General features: G+C 44.5%; 1 protein-coding gene across 1 annotated transcript in view; it reads right to left on the bottom strand.

The window, feature by feature from the left end:
• Positions 1–13,071: 13,071 nt before the first annotated feature.
• The window catches only part of LOC140189909 (scavenger receptor cysteine-rich type 1 protein M130-like), a 36,850-nt gene continuing 32,182 nt past the window's right edge, over positions 13,072–17,739 (bottom strand). Inside the window, exon 11 of the mRNA XM_072246254.1 lies at positions 13,072–13,305. Coding sequence (XP_072102355.1) covers positions 13,301–13,305 — 5 coding nt within the window. The 3' untranslated portion in view covers positions 13,072–13,300. The remainder of the gene's footprint in view (positions 13,306–17,739) is intronic.

Here is a 17,739-nt window from a genome sequence, read left to right as displayed (position 1 = left end):
GCTGTTGCAGCCCATCCTCTTCAAGGTTCGACGTGTCATGTTTCAGAGATGTTCTTCTGCACTCCACACTTATAACGCGTGGTTAATTCCTTTCTTGTTACTTGAACCTGTTTGGTCATTCTCACCTGACCTCGTCGGAGTAGTCTGAGGCAGAGTAGTAAGTCTTTTGCTCAACAGGGCTTCGGAGAGAAAAGGCGAATGAAAGCTGAGTTCATTCCTTATTTCCATCTTAAATCTTGAGCGTATAGGGGGTATTCCACAGAGCCAGTGTTCTGCTCTGGGTGTCAAATGCGGAATTTCCAGGAGACTGCCAGCCTCCCCGATGGCCACATCTCCACCAGGTGCATTGGGCTGCGACATCTTAGCGACCGTTTTAGGAAAGTAGAGCTGCAGTTGAATGACCTTCGATCTGTAAGAAAAAGTGGAGCTGTGATTGACAGGAGCTACAAGGACCCCAAGGCTAGAGGAGTCAGATAAATAGGTGACTGTCAAGAGATGCAAGGGAGAACGACAGATAATGGAGAGCACACCTGTGGCCATCCCCCTCAAAAATAAGTACAACATACTGTTGCGTTGAAGGAACGACCTACCTGGGGGTAGCAACAGCGGCTGTGCTTCTGGCACTGAGTCTGGCCCAATAGTTCAATGGTAGGGAACTGAAGCGGATAGCAGCAGTTTTAAGGGACTTTATAGCCGAGGGTGCTCATAGACGATTCTGTGAACGCGAAAAGGCAACACAGATGGTAGTTTTCCTCCCCCGTGTCAGGGTCCGCGATGTTTCTGAACCCCTCCACAATATACTGAAAAGGGATGGTGATCAGCCAGAAGACGTGGTGCACATTGGTACCAATGACATAGGTAGAGAAGCGAGGAAGTCCTGAAAAACGAATGCAGGAAGTTCGGAAGGAAGCTGAGAAGCAGGACCTCAAGGGTAGTAATCTCGGGATTGCTGCCTGTGCCATGCCACTGTGAAGACAGGAATGTAATGAGGTGGCAGATAAATGTGCGGCTGAAGAAATGGAGCAGCGGGCAGGGATTCGGATTTCTGGAGAATTGGGACCTCTTCTGGAACAGACGGTACCTGTACAAAAGGGACAGGTTGCACCTGAATACCAGGGGAATCAATATTCTTGCGGGCACGTTTACAAGATCTGTTGGAGTGGTTTAAAATAATATGGCAGTGGGGTCGAAAGAAGTATAATAGAGCAAGGATGAGTCAACAGGTTTACAAGTAGATAATGGACGTAATATGAATGAAAGGAAGGAAAGACAATTATTCTGTACAAATGTAGACAAAGCAAAAGTTAAATTTTACAACAGAGGCAAAATTCAGAAGGGCAAAGAATGCAGGACTGAAGGCATTGTATTTAAATGCGCGTAGCATTCCGACTGAGGTGGACGAACTTTTGGTGCAATTTATGATTGGTCGGTATGACATTGTGGGAATCACAAAATCGTGGCTAAAAGAAGGCCATCATTAAGAGTTCAACATCAAAGGATATACTTTGTATCGAAAGGACAGGTAGGAAAGTATAGGCGGTGGTGTGGCTCTGCTGGTAAGAGATGAAATTACATCTTCAGGAAGAGGTGACATGTGGTCAGAGAATATTGAATCTTTGCGGCTGGATTTAAGAAACAGCAAGGGTAAAAACATAAACACGATGAAATCTGCAGATGCTGGAATTTCAAGCAACACACATAAAAGTTGCTGATGAACGCAGCAGGCCGGGCAGCATCTCTGATCTCAGGACTGACGAAGGGTCTCGGGCCGAAACCTCAACTGTACCTCTCCTAGAGATGCTGCCTGGCCTGCTGCGTTCGCCAGCAACTTTTATGTGCGTTGGATAAAAAACATGATGAGTTTCATAAATAGGCTTCCAAATAGTAGCCAAGTTGCGAGGTTGAGATGGCAAAGGGAGATGAAAGAGGCATATAATAAGGGTAAACACATAATTGTAATACGCGATTTCATTATGCAAGGACATTCGGAAAAGCAGATTGGTGTTGGATCGCAAGAGATGGAATTAGTTGAATGCTTACGAGATGGCTTTTTAAACCAGCTTGTGCTTGAGCCTACTGGAGGAAAGGGAATCTCAGATTCGGTGTTGTGTAATAACCCACGTCTTATTCGGGAGCTTATTGTAAAGGAATCCTTCGGAGGATTGAATTCATACTGCAATTTGAGAGGGAGGGTATAAATCTCTGTATCGCAATGGAACAAAGGAAATTACAGAGGCATGAGAGAGGAGCTTGCCCAGCTGGATTGGAGGGGGATGGTGATGAGGATGACGGCAGAGTAAACATGGCTGAAGTTTCTGGGAATTGTTCACAAGGTGCAGGATAGATATATCCCACAGAAGAAGTTGTTCTCAAATTACAGAGATAGACGACCGCGGCTGACAAGAAGAGTTAAGCACTGCAGAAAGGCCAAGGAAAAGGCATGAAAGGTAGCAAAAGTGAGTGCGAAGTTGGATAATTGGGAAGTTTTAAAATTCCCACAACAGACAATTTTAAAAGCTATAAAAAGGGTAAAGATAGAATATGTGGCAAACTAGCCAATAATATAAAGCAAGATAGCAGATGTTTTTTTTCAGTTATATAAAGAGTAAAGGGAGGTGAGGGATGATTTTGGACCATTGGAAAATGATGCTGGTGAGGTAGTAATGGGGGACAAAGGCATGGCAGATGAACTTAACAGGTATTTGGCATGTGTCTTCACTGTGGAAGACACTAGCAGTGTGCCAGATGTCCTTGAGCGTCATGGAGCATGGTTAAGTGCCATTGTTTGTTACAATGGGGTGTTCGGGAGCGGACCCAAGTGCAGGACACAGACACGGAGGTAACATTAACAGAAGTTTATTTTATAAGTAGTTGCCAGGAAGGCCGGAGAGCGAGAATTAAATGCTTACCTGGATGTAAACGTTGGACAACAAACCGGAGGAACCTGGACTTGGTCACGGAGCATGGACTAGGACGCGCAACCTGGACTTGGACTCTGACGCAGAACCTGGACTTGGACACGGAAGGGAAACCTAGACTTGGACTCAGACGGGGAGCCTGGACTTGGGCTCATACGAGGAACCTGGACTTGGACTCAGACGCGGAACCTGGACTTGGGCTTGGACGTGGGACATAGACTTGGACCCGGACACAGAACTTGGACTTGGACTTTGACACGGAACTCGGACTTGGACTTGGACACGGATGCGGAACCTGAACTTGGACTCGGACTCGGACGCGGAGCCTGGATTCGGACTTGACTTGGTCATGGAGCCTGGACACGAACTTGGACACAGGACACCAAAAGCAAGCAAAGACAGACAATTAGTATCTTGTCTCGGAGTAGCGGCAAACGGCCTGCAATACTCAGCTGGACACGAGACGACAAAACCAAACAACGACAGACAATTCGTATCTTGACACTGAGTAGCACATGAAGCGGCAAACGGCCGGCAATCACTTAGCTGAACACGAAGAGACAGAATTCCTGAAGCAACCCTAGGCACCGAAGCCACTTAGAATCCACCATTCTCGGCGGCCCGGATCACGCATTGCCTCACTGGCTGAGGAGTCCATTCTCGGCGGCCCCGGAACGTGCATTGCCGCACAGGCTCCGGCGTGACGGTCCAGCACCGAGTAGATGTAAGCCGTTTCGGATGAGGATCAGGTGCCCTAATGAAGGAGCCCCGTAGAACATGGCGAAAAGGAAATTAAGTGAAATGAGGAGTCAACGGATCGGGAAATGATATCGCTATTACAAAGGAAAAAGTGCTATGCAATCTCCTATATCTTAAGGTGGATAAGTTACCTGGACCAGATGGACTATCAATAGTTATTCTGTGGAATGCTCTACCGCAGACTGCAGTGGAGGCCAGGTCCGTGCGTATATATTTAAGAAGGAAACTGATCGTTTACTGATCGATCAGGACATCAAAGGATATGGCGAGAAGGTAGTTTTATGACATCCGGGATCGGTAATAATGGATGGCGGAGCAGACGTGATGGGCTGAGTGGTCCAATTCTACTACTATGTCTTATGGTTTTATTGCCTCTCTCATGAACACGGCGTATTTGTTCAGAGAATTTTCGTTTACTGGCGTTATTTTCTTCCCTTGTGTCTTTCGCACCATTCTCTGTAAACTCAAGAGACCTAGGGAATCAGCAGATTCTGTGATACTCATACCATCCGGTCTGGCACGAACAATCATTCTACGATAATAGTCAGTTAGGTCACATTACTTCCTCATTCTGTTGTCAGGTCTGAGCAACAACTCAAAATCTTCACCACCTCTGCATTCTCTTTTGCATTGAGTTGCTGCCACTTGACTCGATAGTTAGATAGTCGCATTGACGAGTAGGTGAACAGGTGTACTTAATAAAGAGGTCTCTTCAAGTTGCTCTTCTCCGCTCTTACCTGATCATTCCGCACAAACGCTACACTGTTTGTGCAGCCTGATGCCTGGGTCGGATCTGGATTTATATAGTGAGCTTCCGTAACCAGTACATGCGGTCTTGTGCATTATAAACATCCCAGGGCGCCGAACATATAGCGGATTGAAAAGGAAGCAAATCCGCATCCCAGTTGCTAGATAACTGCCACTCCCGAGAACAGCAAAGACTCCTCCAGTGGCCTGCGTGATAGAGTTCTACCCATCCAGAGCACACAGATGTTCCCCAGGCAAGTCACAACTTGACACCATCTGAAATACAAAGAGTGTTAAACGGGGCACAAAAGAACCTGCAGATGCTGGAAACCGGAGCTGAGGATGAGCCAGCAGGTTTACAAGTAGATAATTGATGCAAGGTGCATTGAGACTTTTTACCGTGCCCATGGTCTGTTCTTTATCAAATTATGGTATTGCTTTGCACTGTTGTAACTATATGTTATAATTATGTGGTTTTTGTCAGTTTTTCAATCGGTTTGCCAAGTGATTCGGTGATATCATTCTGGAGAAACATTGTATCATTTCTTAATGCATGCATTACTAAATGATAGTAAAAGAGGACTGCGTGTCCTCATAATCCAATCTAATAAGGAACAAGCCGATGGTTGGGTACAAATGCAGACAGAACAAACAGTTAAATTATACCACTGATGCAAAATTCAAACGGACAAAGAATTTAGGATTGAAGGTGTGGCATTTAAATGCACGTAGCATTCTGAATAAAGTGGACGAACTCGTGGCGCAATTAGAGATTGGTCGGTATGACGTTGTGAGCATCACTCAGTCGTGGCTCATGAAGGCCATAGTTGGGAGATTAATATCAAAGGATATACTTTGTATCGGACGGACAGGCAGGAAGGTATGGGCAGTGGAGTGGCTCTATTGGTAAGGCATGAAATTACATCTTTAATAAAGAGCTGACATAGGGTCAGAAAATGCTAACTCTATGTGGGTGGAGTTAAGAAGCTGCAAGGGCAAAAAGACCATTATGACACAATTGTAATGGGGGACTTCATTATGCAAGGGGATTGAGAAAATCAATTTGGTGTCAGCTTGCATGAGAAGGAATTTGCTGAAAGCCTGCGAGATGGTTTTTTGGAGCAGCTTGTGCTTGAGCCTACTGGGGAAAGGCTATCTTCGATTTCGTGTTGTGTAATAACCCAGATTTTATTGGGGAGATTAATGGAAAGCAGGCCTTAGCAAACAGTGATCATAATATGCTTGAATTCATACTGCAACTTGAGAAGGAGAAGCATGAGTCACATGTATCAGTATCGCAATCAAATTGATACAAGAATCTCTCTTTGTAATAATGATCAGTGAGTTACTTGTATTTACTGACAAGTAACTTTTATCGTTTCAACTAAAACGCACGTAGGTTCACAAGCTAATCATCTGTGTGCACCCTACTGATGCTCCGTGAACAGTCAATGAAGAAAAAAGGTATTACCATGGCCAGGCCTTCCTCGTGGTTCTGGTCTCCACGTGTCCGTGGGGTCTTCTTTATCTCTGGCTGCTGGAGAACTGTCGCCGCTGCGTATTTGGAGCTCCTGACTCGTATAGTGTTCCTCATCAATTGAACTGGTGGACCTCCATCCCATTGGTTCAAGGTCACCTGACCTACCTGGGTCACGTTCTTACTGGCCATTGAACAGGGCCACAACCAACATTGTTTCGGGTTCTGCACACCCTAGCCTTCTGAATTTGTGTTTTTCAACTCTGACCGATCGAAACCAGTTAAATGAGGCAACGCAGACAGAGTATAACGAGAATGCAGATTGCTTCCTTGGTACGTCTGGCATTTTACATAATAAGTAGCTGCTCCTCGGAGAATGGTCTCAGATTTAGCAGGTCAATGCCTGAAGCTTCTTGTGTTCAAATTCAAATGCTCTGACTGGATTATCCAAGAGCAAGAATCAGTTCAGAGTCAAAGGCAACTAGTTTGACTGTTTCCCCAGTCGTTGATTCATCATATCAAATCAGTTGCATACTGTAGTTTCTTCTGGACGACAGAATAAAGGGAATTACAGAGACATGTGGTGGATTGCAGAAGTATACTGACGGGGATGATGACAGAACTCAGATAGCTGACGTTTCTTGGAACAGTTCACTAGGCAGCAGGATAGATGTGGCGCACAGAAGCAGTTGTTCTCAAATGGCAGGGGTAGGTAACCGTCGCTGACAAGCGAAGTTCAGGACTGCTTGAAAGCCAACGAAAGGGAAAAAGTGAGTGGGAAGATGGATAATTGGGAAGCTATTAAAATCCAACAAAGGGCAACTGAAAAGCTATAAGAAGGGAAAAGATTAAGTGTGAGGGCAATCCACCTAATGATATAAAGCTGGATACTGAAAGTGTTTTCCGTTATATAAAGAGCAAAAGGGGTTGAGGGTTGATTTTGGACCACTTCTTTGGGACACACCTCTGTTTTCGTGAATGTTTTGATAAGAAACAGAATTTCAGGATGTATATTGTATACATGTCTCTGACATTAAATTTACCTATTTAATCTACTTATTTGAACAACAAATGGCAGAGGAGCCCAATGGATACTTAGCATCTGTCTTCACTGTAGAAGACACTAGCAGTGTGCCAGAGGTCCATGAGTGTCACGGCAAAGGGTGAGCGCCATTTTTACTACAAAAGAAAGCGTGTCAGGCAAATTCAAAGGTCTTAAGGTGGATAGGTCGCCTGGACCAGAAGGACTACACCTCGGAGTCCTTGGAGAGATTGTTGAAGAGATAACAGAAGTATTAATCGGCATAATTCAAGAATCACTTGATTCTGGCATGGTCCCTGACAACTGGAAGATTACAAATGTTACGTCACTCTTTCCGAAGGGAGGAAAGCAAAAGAATGGAAATTATAGGCCAGTTCGTCTCACTTCAGTGTTTGGGAAAGTGTGGAAGTTTATTATTAAGGGTGAGGTTTGCAGTGCTTGAAGATTAATGATAAGAATATCCCAGATCATGGTTTCTGTGAAGGGAATTCTTGCCTGACAAATCTGTTAGAATTCTTCAAGGAAGAAACGAGCAGAGTGGACAAAGGAGAAGCAGTGCATGCCATTTACTTGGATCTTCAGAAGGCATTTGATAAGGTGCCACACATGAGGCTACTTAACAAGATAAAATCCTATGGCGTTACAGGCAAGATACTGGCATGGATAGAGGAATGGCTGTAAGGTAGCAGATAGAGAGTGGATATAAAAGGCGCCTTTTCTGGTTGGCTAGTGACTATTGGTCTTCCTCAGGGGTCAGTATTAGGATACCTGTTTTTCACATTGTTTGTCAATGAATTGTCGGCTTTATGGCAAAGTTTGCGCATGATGCAAAGAGGCTTAGGCTGAGACCGAGGAACCAAACGCTATTTATCCGGGTGAAACACAGAAACAGACTGGAAAGATCGGATACGTGCGGATTCGAAGAGGCGGGGCCCGAGCCTGAGCAGTTATCGAACCGGCAGGGTCCGAGTCCGAGAGCGCGGAAAGGCCCGAGGTATGGTAAATTTAAACTCCGGGCCACAATGAAAAGGTCACTGTTCTGGGACCGGATTTGTAAAACTGGCCACTGTTCAGTCCGCTGCTTCGGGAGGTTTCCTCGTCTCTCTGCTGAACTGAGCCTGCGACTAACAGGCTCCTAGATCGGCTATACTGATAACTGGCTTCGTGGTTTTGGAATCACTTTCCTGAATTTCATTTCTGAGTGTTATTTGCTTACTTTTATTGTTTTCTGCACATTGGGTATCTGACGGTCTTTTTTATGGGTTCCATTGGGATTCCTTGTATTGAGGCTGCCTGTAAGAAGAATTTCATGGGATGTATCTAGTAGGTTAGACCACACTTGGAGTATTGTGTCCAGTTGTGGTCGCCTCACAATAGGAAGGATGTGGAAGCATTGGAAAGGGTACAGAGGACATTTACCAGGATGCTGCCAGGTTTAGAAAGTATGCATTGTGATCAGAGATTAAGGAAGCTAGGGCTTTATTCTTTGGAGAGAAGGAGGATGAGAGGAGACATGATAGAGGTGTACAAGATAATAACAGGAATAGATAGAGTGGATAGTCAGGGCCTCTTCCCCAGGGCACTACTGCTCAATACAGGAGGACATGGCTTTAAGGTAAGGGGTGGGAAGTTCAAGGGGGATATTAGAGCAAGGTTTTTTACTCAGAGAGTGGTTGGTGCGCGGAATGCACTGCCTGAGTCAGTGGTGGAGGCAGATACACTAGTGAAATTTAAGAGACTACTAGACAGGTATATGGAGGAATTTAAGGTGGGGTGTTATATGGGAAGCAGGGTTTGAGGGTAGGCACAACATTGTGGGTCGAAGGGCCTGTACTGTGCTGTACTATTCTATGTTCTATGTATGAATACTTTGATAATAAATATGCTTTCAAAATTGAACTTTGGAATAATCGGTCCTGGCCGAGACGTATAAATGAAAACCTCCACTCAAAAACAACGCCGACTTACGATGGCACAATAGCGCATACGGTCGAGCTTTTGCAGCACATTTCTTGTTGGACGTCACTTTAAGATGATGAATGTGGAGGGTTTCTTTAGACAGAGGGAGTTCTTGTCACAGACGGCAGTGGAGGCCAAGTTATAGGTTCTTCATTGCTCCATAAGACCCTATGGCATAGTAGCAGAATCAGGCTATTCAGACCATTCAGTCTGCTCCGCCATTCCATCATGGCTGATCCCAGATCCCAATTAACCCCATACACCTGTCTTCTGGTCATTACCTTTGATACCCTGACCGATCAGGAAACAATCAACTTCTGCCTTAAATATACGCACGGACTTGGCCTCCACCGTAGTCTGTGGCAGAGCATTCCGCAGATTAAGTACTCTCTAGCTAAAGAAATTCCTTCTTACCTCTCTTCTAAAGAGTCACACCTCAATTTTGAGGCTCTGACCTCTAGTTCTGGATACCCTGTAGACAGAAAACATCCTCTCCACGTCCACCCTATCTAGTTCTGTCAACATTCTGGGGTTTCAATAAGATGCCCACGCATTATTTTAAATTCCAGTAATAAAGGCCCAAAACTGACAAAGATACGGGGCCCAAAAAATGTTGACAATACACCAAGTGCGGTCTGACTAGTGTCTTATAAAGGCTCAGAGTTATCTCCTTGCTCTTATATTCTATTCCTATTGTAATGAATGCCAACATTGAATTTGTCTTCTTTACCACAGATTTAAACTGTAAATTAACCTTCTTGGGACCTTACACGAGGACTCTTAAGTCCTTCTGTGCCTGTAATGTATGAACCGTTTCCCCCAATTCGGTAATACTCCGCACTATTATTCATTTTACCAAGCTGCATTATCATATACTTTCCAGCACTATATTCCGTCTGCCACTTTTTCCCTTTCTTCCAATTTATCTAAATCCTGAAGCAATCGTATTGCTTCCTGAGCACTACTTACCCCTCCACCTGTCTTCCTATCATCTGCAGACTTTGCCACAAAGCTATCTATTCCATTATCTTTACTTTACTTTACTTTCTTTACTTTATTGTCGCCAAACAATTGGTTTTAGAGCGTACGATCATCACAGCGATATTTGATTCTGCGCTTCTCGCTCCCTGGAGTACAAATCGATAGTAAATATTAAAAATTTAAATTATAAATCATAAATAGAAAATAGAAAAAGGAAAGTAAGGTAGTGCGAAAGAAACCCAGAGGCAGGTCCGGATATTTGGAGGTTACAGCCCAGATCCGGGTCAGGATCCGTTCTGCAGTCTTATCACAGTTGGGAAGAAGCTGTTCCCAAATCTGGCAGTACGAGTCTTCAAGCTCCTGAGCCTTCTCCCGGAGGGAAGAGGGACGAAAAGTGTGTTGGCTTGGTGGGTCGCGTCCTTGATTATCCTGGCAGCACTGCTCCGACAGTGTGCAGTGTAAAGTGATCATTGACAAACAATGTGAATAGCAGCGGTCCCAATACTAACCCCTGAGGAACACCACTAGAAAAGGCAGACAACCAGAAAAGGTCCCTTTTATTCTCTGCTTCCTGCCTGTCACCCATTCCGCTCTCCATGCCAGCATCTTTCCTGTAATGCCATAGGAGTTCATCTTGTTATCTAGTCAAGGCTTAAAGGTTCTAGGGATAAGACTGGACAATAGGGTTGAGAGGAATATAAAGTATCGCATTGCGGAGCAGACTCGATGTGCTGAATGGCTTATTTCATCTCCCGTGTCCAATGGTCCCCGTGAGTATTCCAGCTTTCTGCCACACCCCAAAGGCGTGCGGGTTGATGGTTTAACTATTCGGTGCAAATTATTCTTCCGGTAGGTAAGAGGTTAAATCGAGAGAGAGCTTATTGGATTGGGGTGTGCGAATGGGGGGGAGGGGGGGATGACACCGAGCACTTATGAGTATGAGCAGGGACAAGTGCGAGAAAAAGCGAAGAAGGAAGAACGGATAGCGGAAATGTGTAAAATGGACGAGTAACAGGGGGCAGAAAGGCCGGGAACGGGGCAGGGAGAAGGGGAGACAGGAAAGAGAGCCTGGAGATGGTGCAGAGCCATGTGACAAGATGAGGATGTAGGGGAGAAAAGGGACAAAAGGAATAGAGTGAATGGGGACGAGATCAAAGGGATTGTAGACAGAGCGGTGAGAGATAGGAGGCGTTGTAAGAGACAGGCGGAAAGACGGAAGTCGCGTTTAAAAAGCCAATATATTATCCAACCTGTATGTAGCAATTGGTCTTATTTTTTTATTTATTTGCTTACTTGCTTATGCATTTATTTACTTATTGAGATACCTCACGGAAAAGGCAGTACAGTAATACTTGGGAGAATTCCAGTGCTACTCAGCAAGAAGCCGGCAACTACTTCAATATTTTGCATACAGTCAGTCCTACACAGCAGAACTATTGGCAGAAGCCCAGGCAATTGCGGAAACTTGATAGCAGGGAGAGTCGGGAGGGGAATCGGATTGAGAAGGGTAATAAATAAGCCAGTAATGAGCGCCGGACCTGACTCGACAGGCTGAATGCCCTAATTCTGTTCCAATGTCTTATGGAGTGACGCTAAGAGGGAGTCGCTGACGGAGAAGTCAAAATACACGCGAATAACTCCGTGTGCCTTCATGAATTGTACAAGGCACGTTCAGGTCATGTGTGCACATTTATGAAAAAATTCCAATGATAGGTCTATTCCAATGTTCTCGTCGGCACTTCATGCAGCAGTAATTTTTTCAATTTTCTTTCTCCGAAACTTCATAAGACCATAAAACACAGGAGCAGAAATCGGCCAATCGAGTTTACTGAATCATTCCAGAATGGCTATCGTATTTTCTTTTTCAACCTCATTCCCCTCCCTTCTCCTTATAACCGTTACTGCCCCAACTAAAAGCCTGTCAACGTCCGCCTTATATATACCCTCTAAGTCCCTGTAGCAATGAATTTCAGGGGTTCATACAGTACAGAAACAAATCCTTCATCCAAATGCACCTGTGCTAAATATCAGTCGATTGGATTCAAATCGAGTCACTCATATACGCTACATAATTTTATTCCTCCGGATTTCAGTCAACCGTGCGCGTCCCCGGAGTCTGCACCTTGCCCTCACACAGCACTCTCGTCTTTGGGATTAGGGGTAAAACCGCCACAGCCATGTGAAGTCTACGCAGTAAAACGGAAAACGTTCAAAACCACACACAGCTTGGAAACAGGCAGCAGCCTGTCACATGTCCTTGCAGATCAGTTGCCTTCCTTACTTGGTAGCATCTTCCCATTCGTTAGCATTTTATCCATATCCTTCTCGAAACATGAGCAACTACAAATGTCCTTAAAACGAACCAATTCTACCCGGCAGACAACACCCCCCCGTCACGTCTTCCATCTTCTTTGTTCACTTCTATCACTTACTCTGGCGGCCATCTGCCGATACACAACTCCCTCTGTGTGGGGAAAAAAAACTTCCCCTTGTGTTCTTTAAATCTTTCAACCCTCTGCGTAACAGAGTCTCCCTCACCATGGGTAAATGATTGTGACAATACACCTTTTCCATGCCCTTCATGATTCTATAAGCCTCAACCTCCTTCACACAGTCAGAATTGACGCTGCCGAGCCATCTTAGATAGGTCCACGTTATTTATGATACTCATGATTTTAAAAATCTCCATAAGGTCGTCCCACACCGTCTTTCGCTCCAGAAAGGAAGTCCCAACCTTTCCAGTCTCCTCATAAGTCAATCCTCCAGTCGCAGTAACGTCTACGTGAATCTTTAATTCACCCTTCCAAGCTTAATCACGTTCTTCCTGCAAGTCGGCGAACATATCATCACCCACCACCCCTGATGTTGTCTCACCAATGCCCCCTGCAGCTGCAACATGTTGTCACAGCTCGTATGCTCAATGAAACGCCTAATGCAGAAAAACAGGCCATATCTATGTGTGATTCCACTGGGCATTTATACCAAGAATCCGTACCTGCAGCACCAGGAGTCGGGACTGGTTGCTGAAGTTATCAGGCAGCTATCGATTCGCTACGCGACTATGAGAGTATTTGGTTTGAGAATTGCCCCACTATCCACAAGGCAATTTAGTTCAATCAGGCTGTAACTGCAACGACGATGATAAGTCAGATTAAAAACACTCTATCAAATAGTAGTGATTACTACGATTGTTTTAATTATTTCAAATTGTAATACGTGTTTTGATATATTTCCAGGTCATTCTTTTCTTCAGATTACAGACGTCAGAAGTTCGGTTGTCTTGACAGATGGCAAAACTCGGTGAGTCGCGCTACGCCAAGGATTTCGTGGGTGGAGCTTTTTCTGGCATGTGTTAGTGGTCACGCAAGTTCCAGGAAAATGGTCAACGACCTGGTCCGAAAGGATATGATCACCGCTTCATTCTGAAAGGAATTGTATGATATTGGAGTATGTAAGTAGCGTCCGCAGGTCGTATGATGCACCAACAAATCCAAGATAAGCGAATTGACAAAAGCTTACGATATTCATGTATCCTTTCTGAAAACTATAATTTAGCTTTGGAGTTATTAACTACGTTTTAATGTTCCACTAAATTTTTACAAATACATTCTGTGTGTGTGTGTGTGTGTGTGTGTGTGTGTGTGTGTGTGTGTGTGTGTGTGTGTGTGTGTGTTTCTGTCTCTGTGCATGCCTGCATGAGTTTCAAGTTGCGTGTTTTATTTATATTTGTGAGTATGCCTGTATGTCTGCATATATAATTGTTTGATTCTGTGCATATGCGTGAATGTGTGTGTGTGTGTGTGTGTGTGTGTGTGTGTGTGTGTGTGTGTGTGTGTCTGTGTGTGTGAGAGAGAGAGGGAGAGAGGGAGAGAGAGAGAGCGCTGGGAAAGAATGTTGCAATTCACTGACACAACAATTTTATGTGTAATACCTTTACCTTAGAACCATGTTTTACTTTATTAATACAGTTATGTTGTTGTGTATTTTGTTTACTGCAGATATTCTCAAAATGCAATGTGTACCTTTCATTGCATTATTCAATCATAATTGAGTTGATTGATAAGTTAGGCTTGTTGAAATGGCGACCAGCATTTGTCTTGTTAACATTTGGCAAATAAGATACCCTGGAACATTCTAGAGGGATCGGGGCATTTTTGGATAGACCTGGAGGAAGAAAACCAGAGACGAAAGAGTGGAGATGGAGGAAAAAACGTAAGTGAAGAGCCGGGTGAAACGCTCGCACAATCCATTTGAAAGGATAGATACTGCTGTCGGAAAATCGTCATGCAGATAATGGTCTCACGTTTAATGTACAAATAACTTTTAGTTAGCGCGCGATCCAGGAGAATGCTCGTCTCTTTACCCTTGGACTTGGGGGGAATATTTACTTTTTCTCTTGGACTGTGCTTTCAGACAGAATTGTTCGGTACCATGAGTAAATAAAGTGAAGTAAACCGGATTGAGAATAAAACAATGAGCTCTAACAATTAGTACACACAGTGTGTAATGGGCCCTTTTCTTTCTCCTGTTTATTATAGTTTAAATATTTTGTCGATACACTTTGAGTTTAAGTTTATACTGTTGTGAGCTAAATTCTTTCATGGCAAAATGTAATTTTACATGGGTATGTCAGTGTTCATGCAAGTAACAATCCTACTTTCACTTAAAGGAACCGATTCAACCTTATCGTATCAGGGAACCGTTAAGTAAATTTACACCCATCGGGAGGCAGCTTCACTTAAGCCTGGTAGTACCTACAGTCAGGCTTTAGTATCTTCTGACTGTTGAGTGAGAGCAAAAAAAGTTGACTGCAGTTTTTGATTTCAGTTGAAAATATAGAGACAGCTGGCCTGTCTAATCTAATTTACTAACTCATCGTGAAAGCCGTGCAGGGGAACCTTCTTGATCAACTACCCATGCGGGACTTTGTCAAATGCCTTGCTAAAGACCATGTAAACAACACGCACTGCCTTACCTTCATCAATTTTCCTGGAAACGTACTTGGAAAATTCTATAGGATTTGTTGGACATGACCTACCACGCACAAAGCCATGTTAACTACCCTAATCAGTACATGTCTCTTCATATACTAAGATAGCCGGTCCCTTCGAATATACTTCAACAGTTTTCCTTTTCCTGATGTCAGGCTCACCGGCCTGTAATTTCCTGGGTAGTTTTCAGATCATTTTTTAAACCGGGGAACAAAGCTGGTTATCCGCCAATCATCTGGTACCTCGTTGTCGCTAAGAATAGTCTAAATATCTCTGCAGGGGCCCCGATATTTATGCCCTCGCCTCCTGCAGCGTCCAAGGGAACACCTTGCCGACTCTGTGGATTTATCCACCCTGATTTACCTCAGGGAGGTAAACACCTCTTCCTCTGTAACCTGTATAGGGTCCGTGAAGGCCATGCCCCATAACCTCACCTCTATAGTAGACTCTGTGTCCGTCTCCTGAGTAAAGGCAGATGTAAACAAGTCACTTAAGATCTCCCCATCTCTTTTTGGTTTTCTGCTCTTCCAGAGGACCAGTTTTGCCCCTTACAATCCTTTAACTCTGAACATATGCCTAAATTCCCTCATGATTGACCTTCTTCTTGTTTGCTACGGCAACCTTATGGCTTCTTGCAGCCTGCCTGATTTATTTCCTGTGTCCCCCTCCATTTCTTATCCAACATAAGTACCCCCTTTGTCTCAAGCACCGACATAATCACCTCCTTGTCTATAGCTGCTATACACTTCCATTTTTTATTTAACCAAGTTCTCAGTATCACTTCCATGCACCTGTTATATTTACTTTTTTCTGATAAGCACACACAAGCTTTCTACTTCAAATTTTCACTTTTTAAGGCCTCCCACCAAGTGCACGTTTGCAGCTATCAGCCTCTCGCAATCCACAATTGCAGATCGCTTCTAATACCATCAGACGTGGACTTTCCCCAGTTTAGAATCTCAATCCTCAGACCAGTCTATATTTCTGCATGTTTGTTTTCAAACTGGTGGCATTGTGATCACTAGGTGCAAAGTGTTCCGCTGCACAAACTTCTGTCAGCTGCCCTATCTCATTCCCTAATAGCAGATCAAGCATCATTCATTCTCTCGTTGGGACTGTGCGAACTGGTTAATGAAATTTTCCTGAACACATTTGACAAAGGCTGTCCCATCCAGTCCCAGTCAATTTGTGGAAAGTTAATCGAATCACAAACCAGAGAAAATCTGCAGACGCTAGATATCCAAGCATCGACATAAAATCCACACTTTCCACATAAAATGCTGGAGAAACTCAGCAGGCCAGGCAGCATCTATAGAAAAAAACTGCAGTCGGCGTTCCGAGCCGTATCCTGCCGAAGGGTCCATTGATGCTGCCTGGCTTGCTAAGTTTCTCGAGCATTTTATGTGAAAAGTTAGCATCATCTGCTATAACAACCTTATGTTTCTTGCAACATTCTGCGATCCCTCTACATGTTTGTTCGCCTATATCCCCCAGAAGGTTCGGTGGTCTGTAATACAGTCCTATTAACCTGGTCATACCATTCTAGTTACTCAGTTCCTCCCATAACGCTTCATTAGACGGGTTCTCCAATCTGTCCCGTCTGCGCACTGCCATGACATATTCCCTGTAGCACTATGTTCAACATTTTGAATCCTGACTTTGGATGTAGTCTTAACAAAATCAGTCTGCATAACCTCTCTATCTCCTGTTCTAATACTGTAGTTCCCATCTCCCTGTAACTGTAGTTGAAATCCCTCCCCTATTCCCCGCCCGTGCAGCACCAGCAAATCTTCATGCAAGATGTCAGACCCCTTCCAGTTCATGTCTCATTTGTACAGGACCCACCTTCCCTGAAAGAGAGCCCAGTTATTCAAAACTCGTCTGCCCACTCTCCCTACACCCATTCCTTAGCCACGTGTTAAACTATATAATTATCCTGTTTCTGGCCTTTCTTGCAGGTGGCACGAGTAGCAATCCTGAGATCACAACCTTGGAGGTCTATAACTTAACAACTGCCTTCCTGAACGCACTTTGCAGACGTTCGTCACTATTCCTACCTATGTCATTGGATCACGACATCTGGCTGTTCGCCCTCCCAGTTATGACTGCTGAGGGGTCGATCGGAGATGTCCTGTCCTGCCACGCGAATCTCGTTGTCCACCACAGACCCTTCTTTCTGCTCCTCTAACGAATCCCCTATCGCCATAGCTTTCTTCTTCTCTTTTTCTGACCCCTGTACCTTTCCTCTTCTAGGGTATCCACCCATCAACATCCAAAGTGGTATGGCTGTTGTTGAGGTGGTAGCCCACAGGGGTTCTCTGCACTGACTGCATCCTGTTTCTTGTTTCCTGTCTCCTGCACTTTTGGTGTAACTTCCTCTCTATGTGTCCGATCTACCACCCCTTCATCCTCCTGAGTGATCTAGTGCTTATCGTCTTCCAGCTTCAAATCCAAAAACGCGGGTTGTTAGAAGCTGCAGTTGGATGCACTTTTCGCAGCTGCAATCGTGGGCATACTGGAGGTCGCCCTGCCTTCCTACATCCTGCAAGAGGAGTACTCCCCTATCTTGCTTGGCGTCTACTTTTCTAATTGAGCAAATGTAAAGAAAGATGAATAATAATCTGTTGGTTGGTCTGCTGATTTTCTTCCAGTCTCTATCTGAAGGCTCGAAGAGCTAAAGCCTAATAATCACTCTAACTCGGATGGCGGCGGCTACGAAAATGGAGGCTCCTCTTGCCCCTGCCTTACTTTATTTTTTTTTTGCCAATCAATCACAAACGTTGATTGGCCACTGTTCAAAGCACTAAGCTGCCCGCTAAACGCTATCTTTCGACTCAATCGTCAAACCTGAGTGAGCGGCTCAAT

The sequence above is a fragment of the Mobula birostris genome, chromosome 29 (genome assembly GCF_030028105.1).
Source record: "Mobula birostris isolate sMobBir1 chromosome 29, sMobBir1.hap1, whole genome shotgun sequence".
Taxonomy (NCBI): Eukaryota; Metazoa; Chordata; class Chondrichthyes; order Myliobatiformes; family Myliobatidae; genus Mobula; species Mobula birostris.
This window is presented reverse-complemented; position numbering and strand designations above follow the sequence as displayed.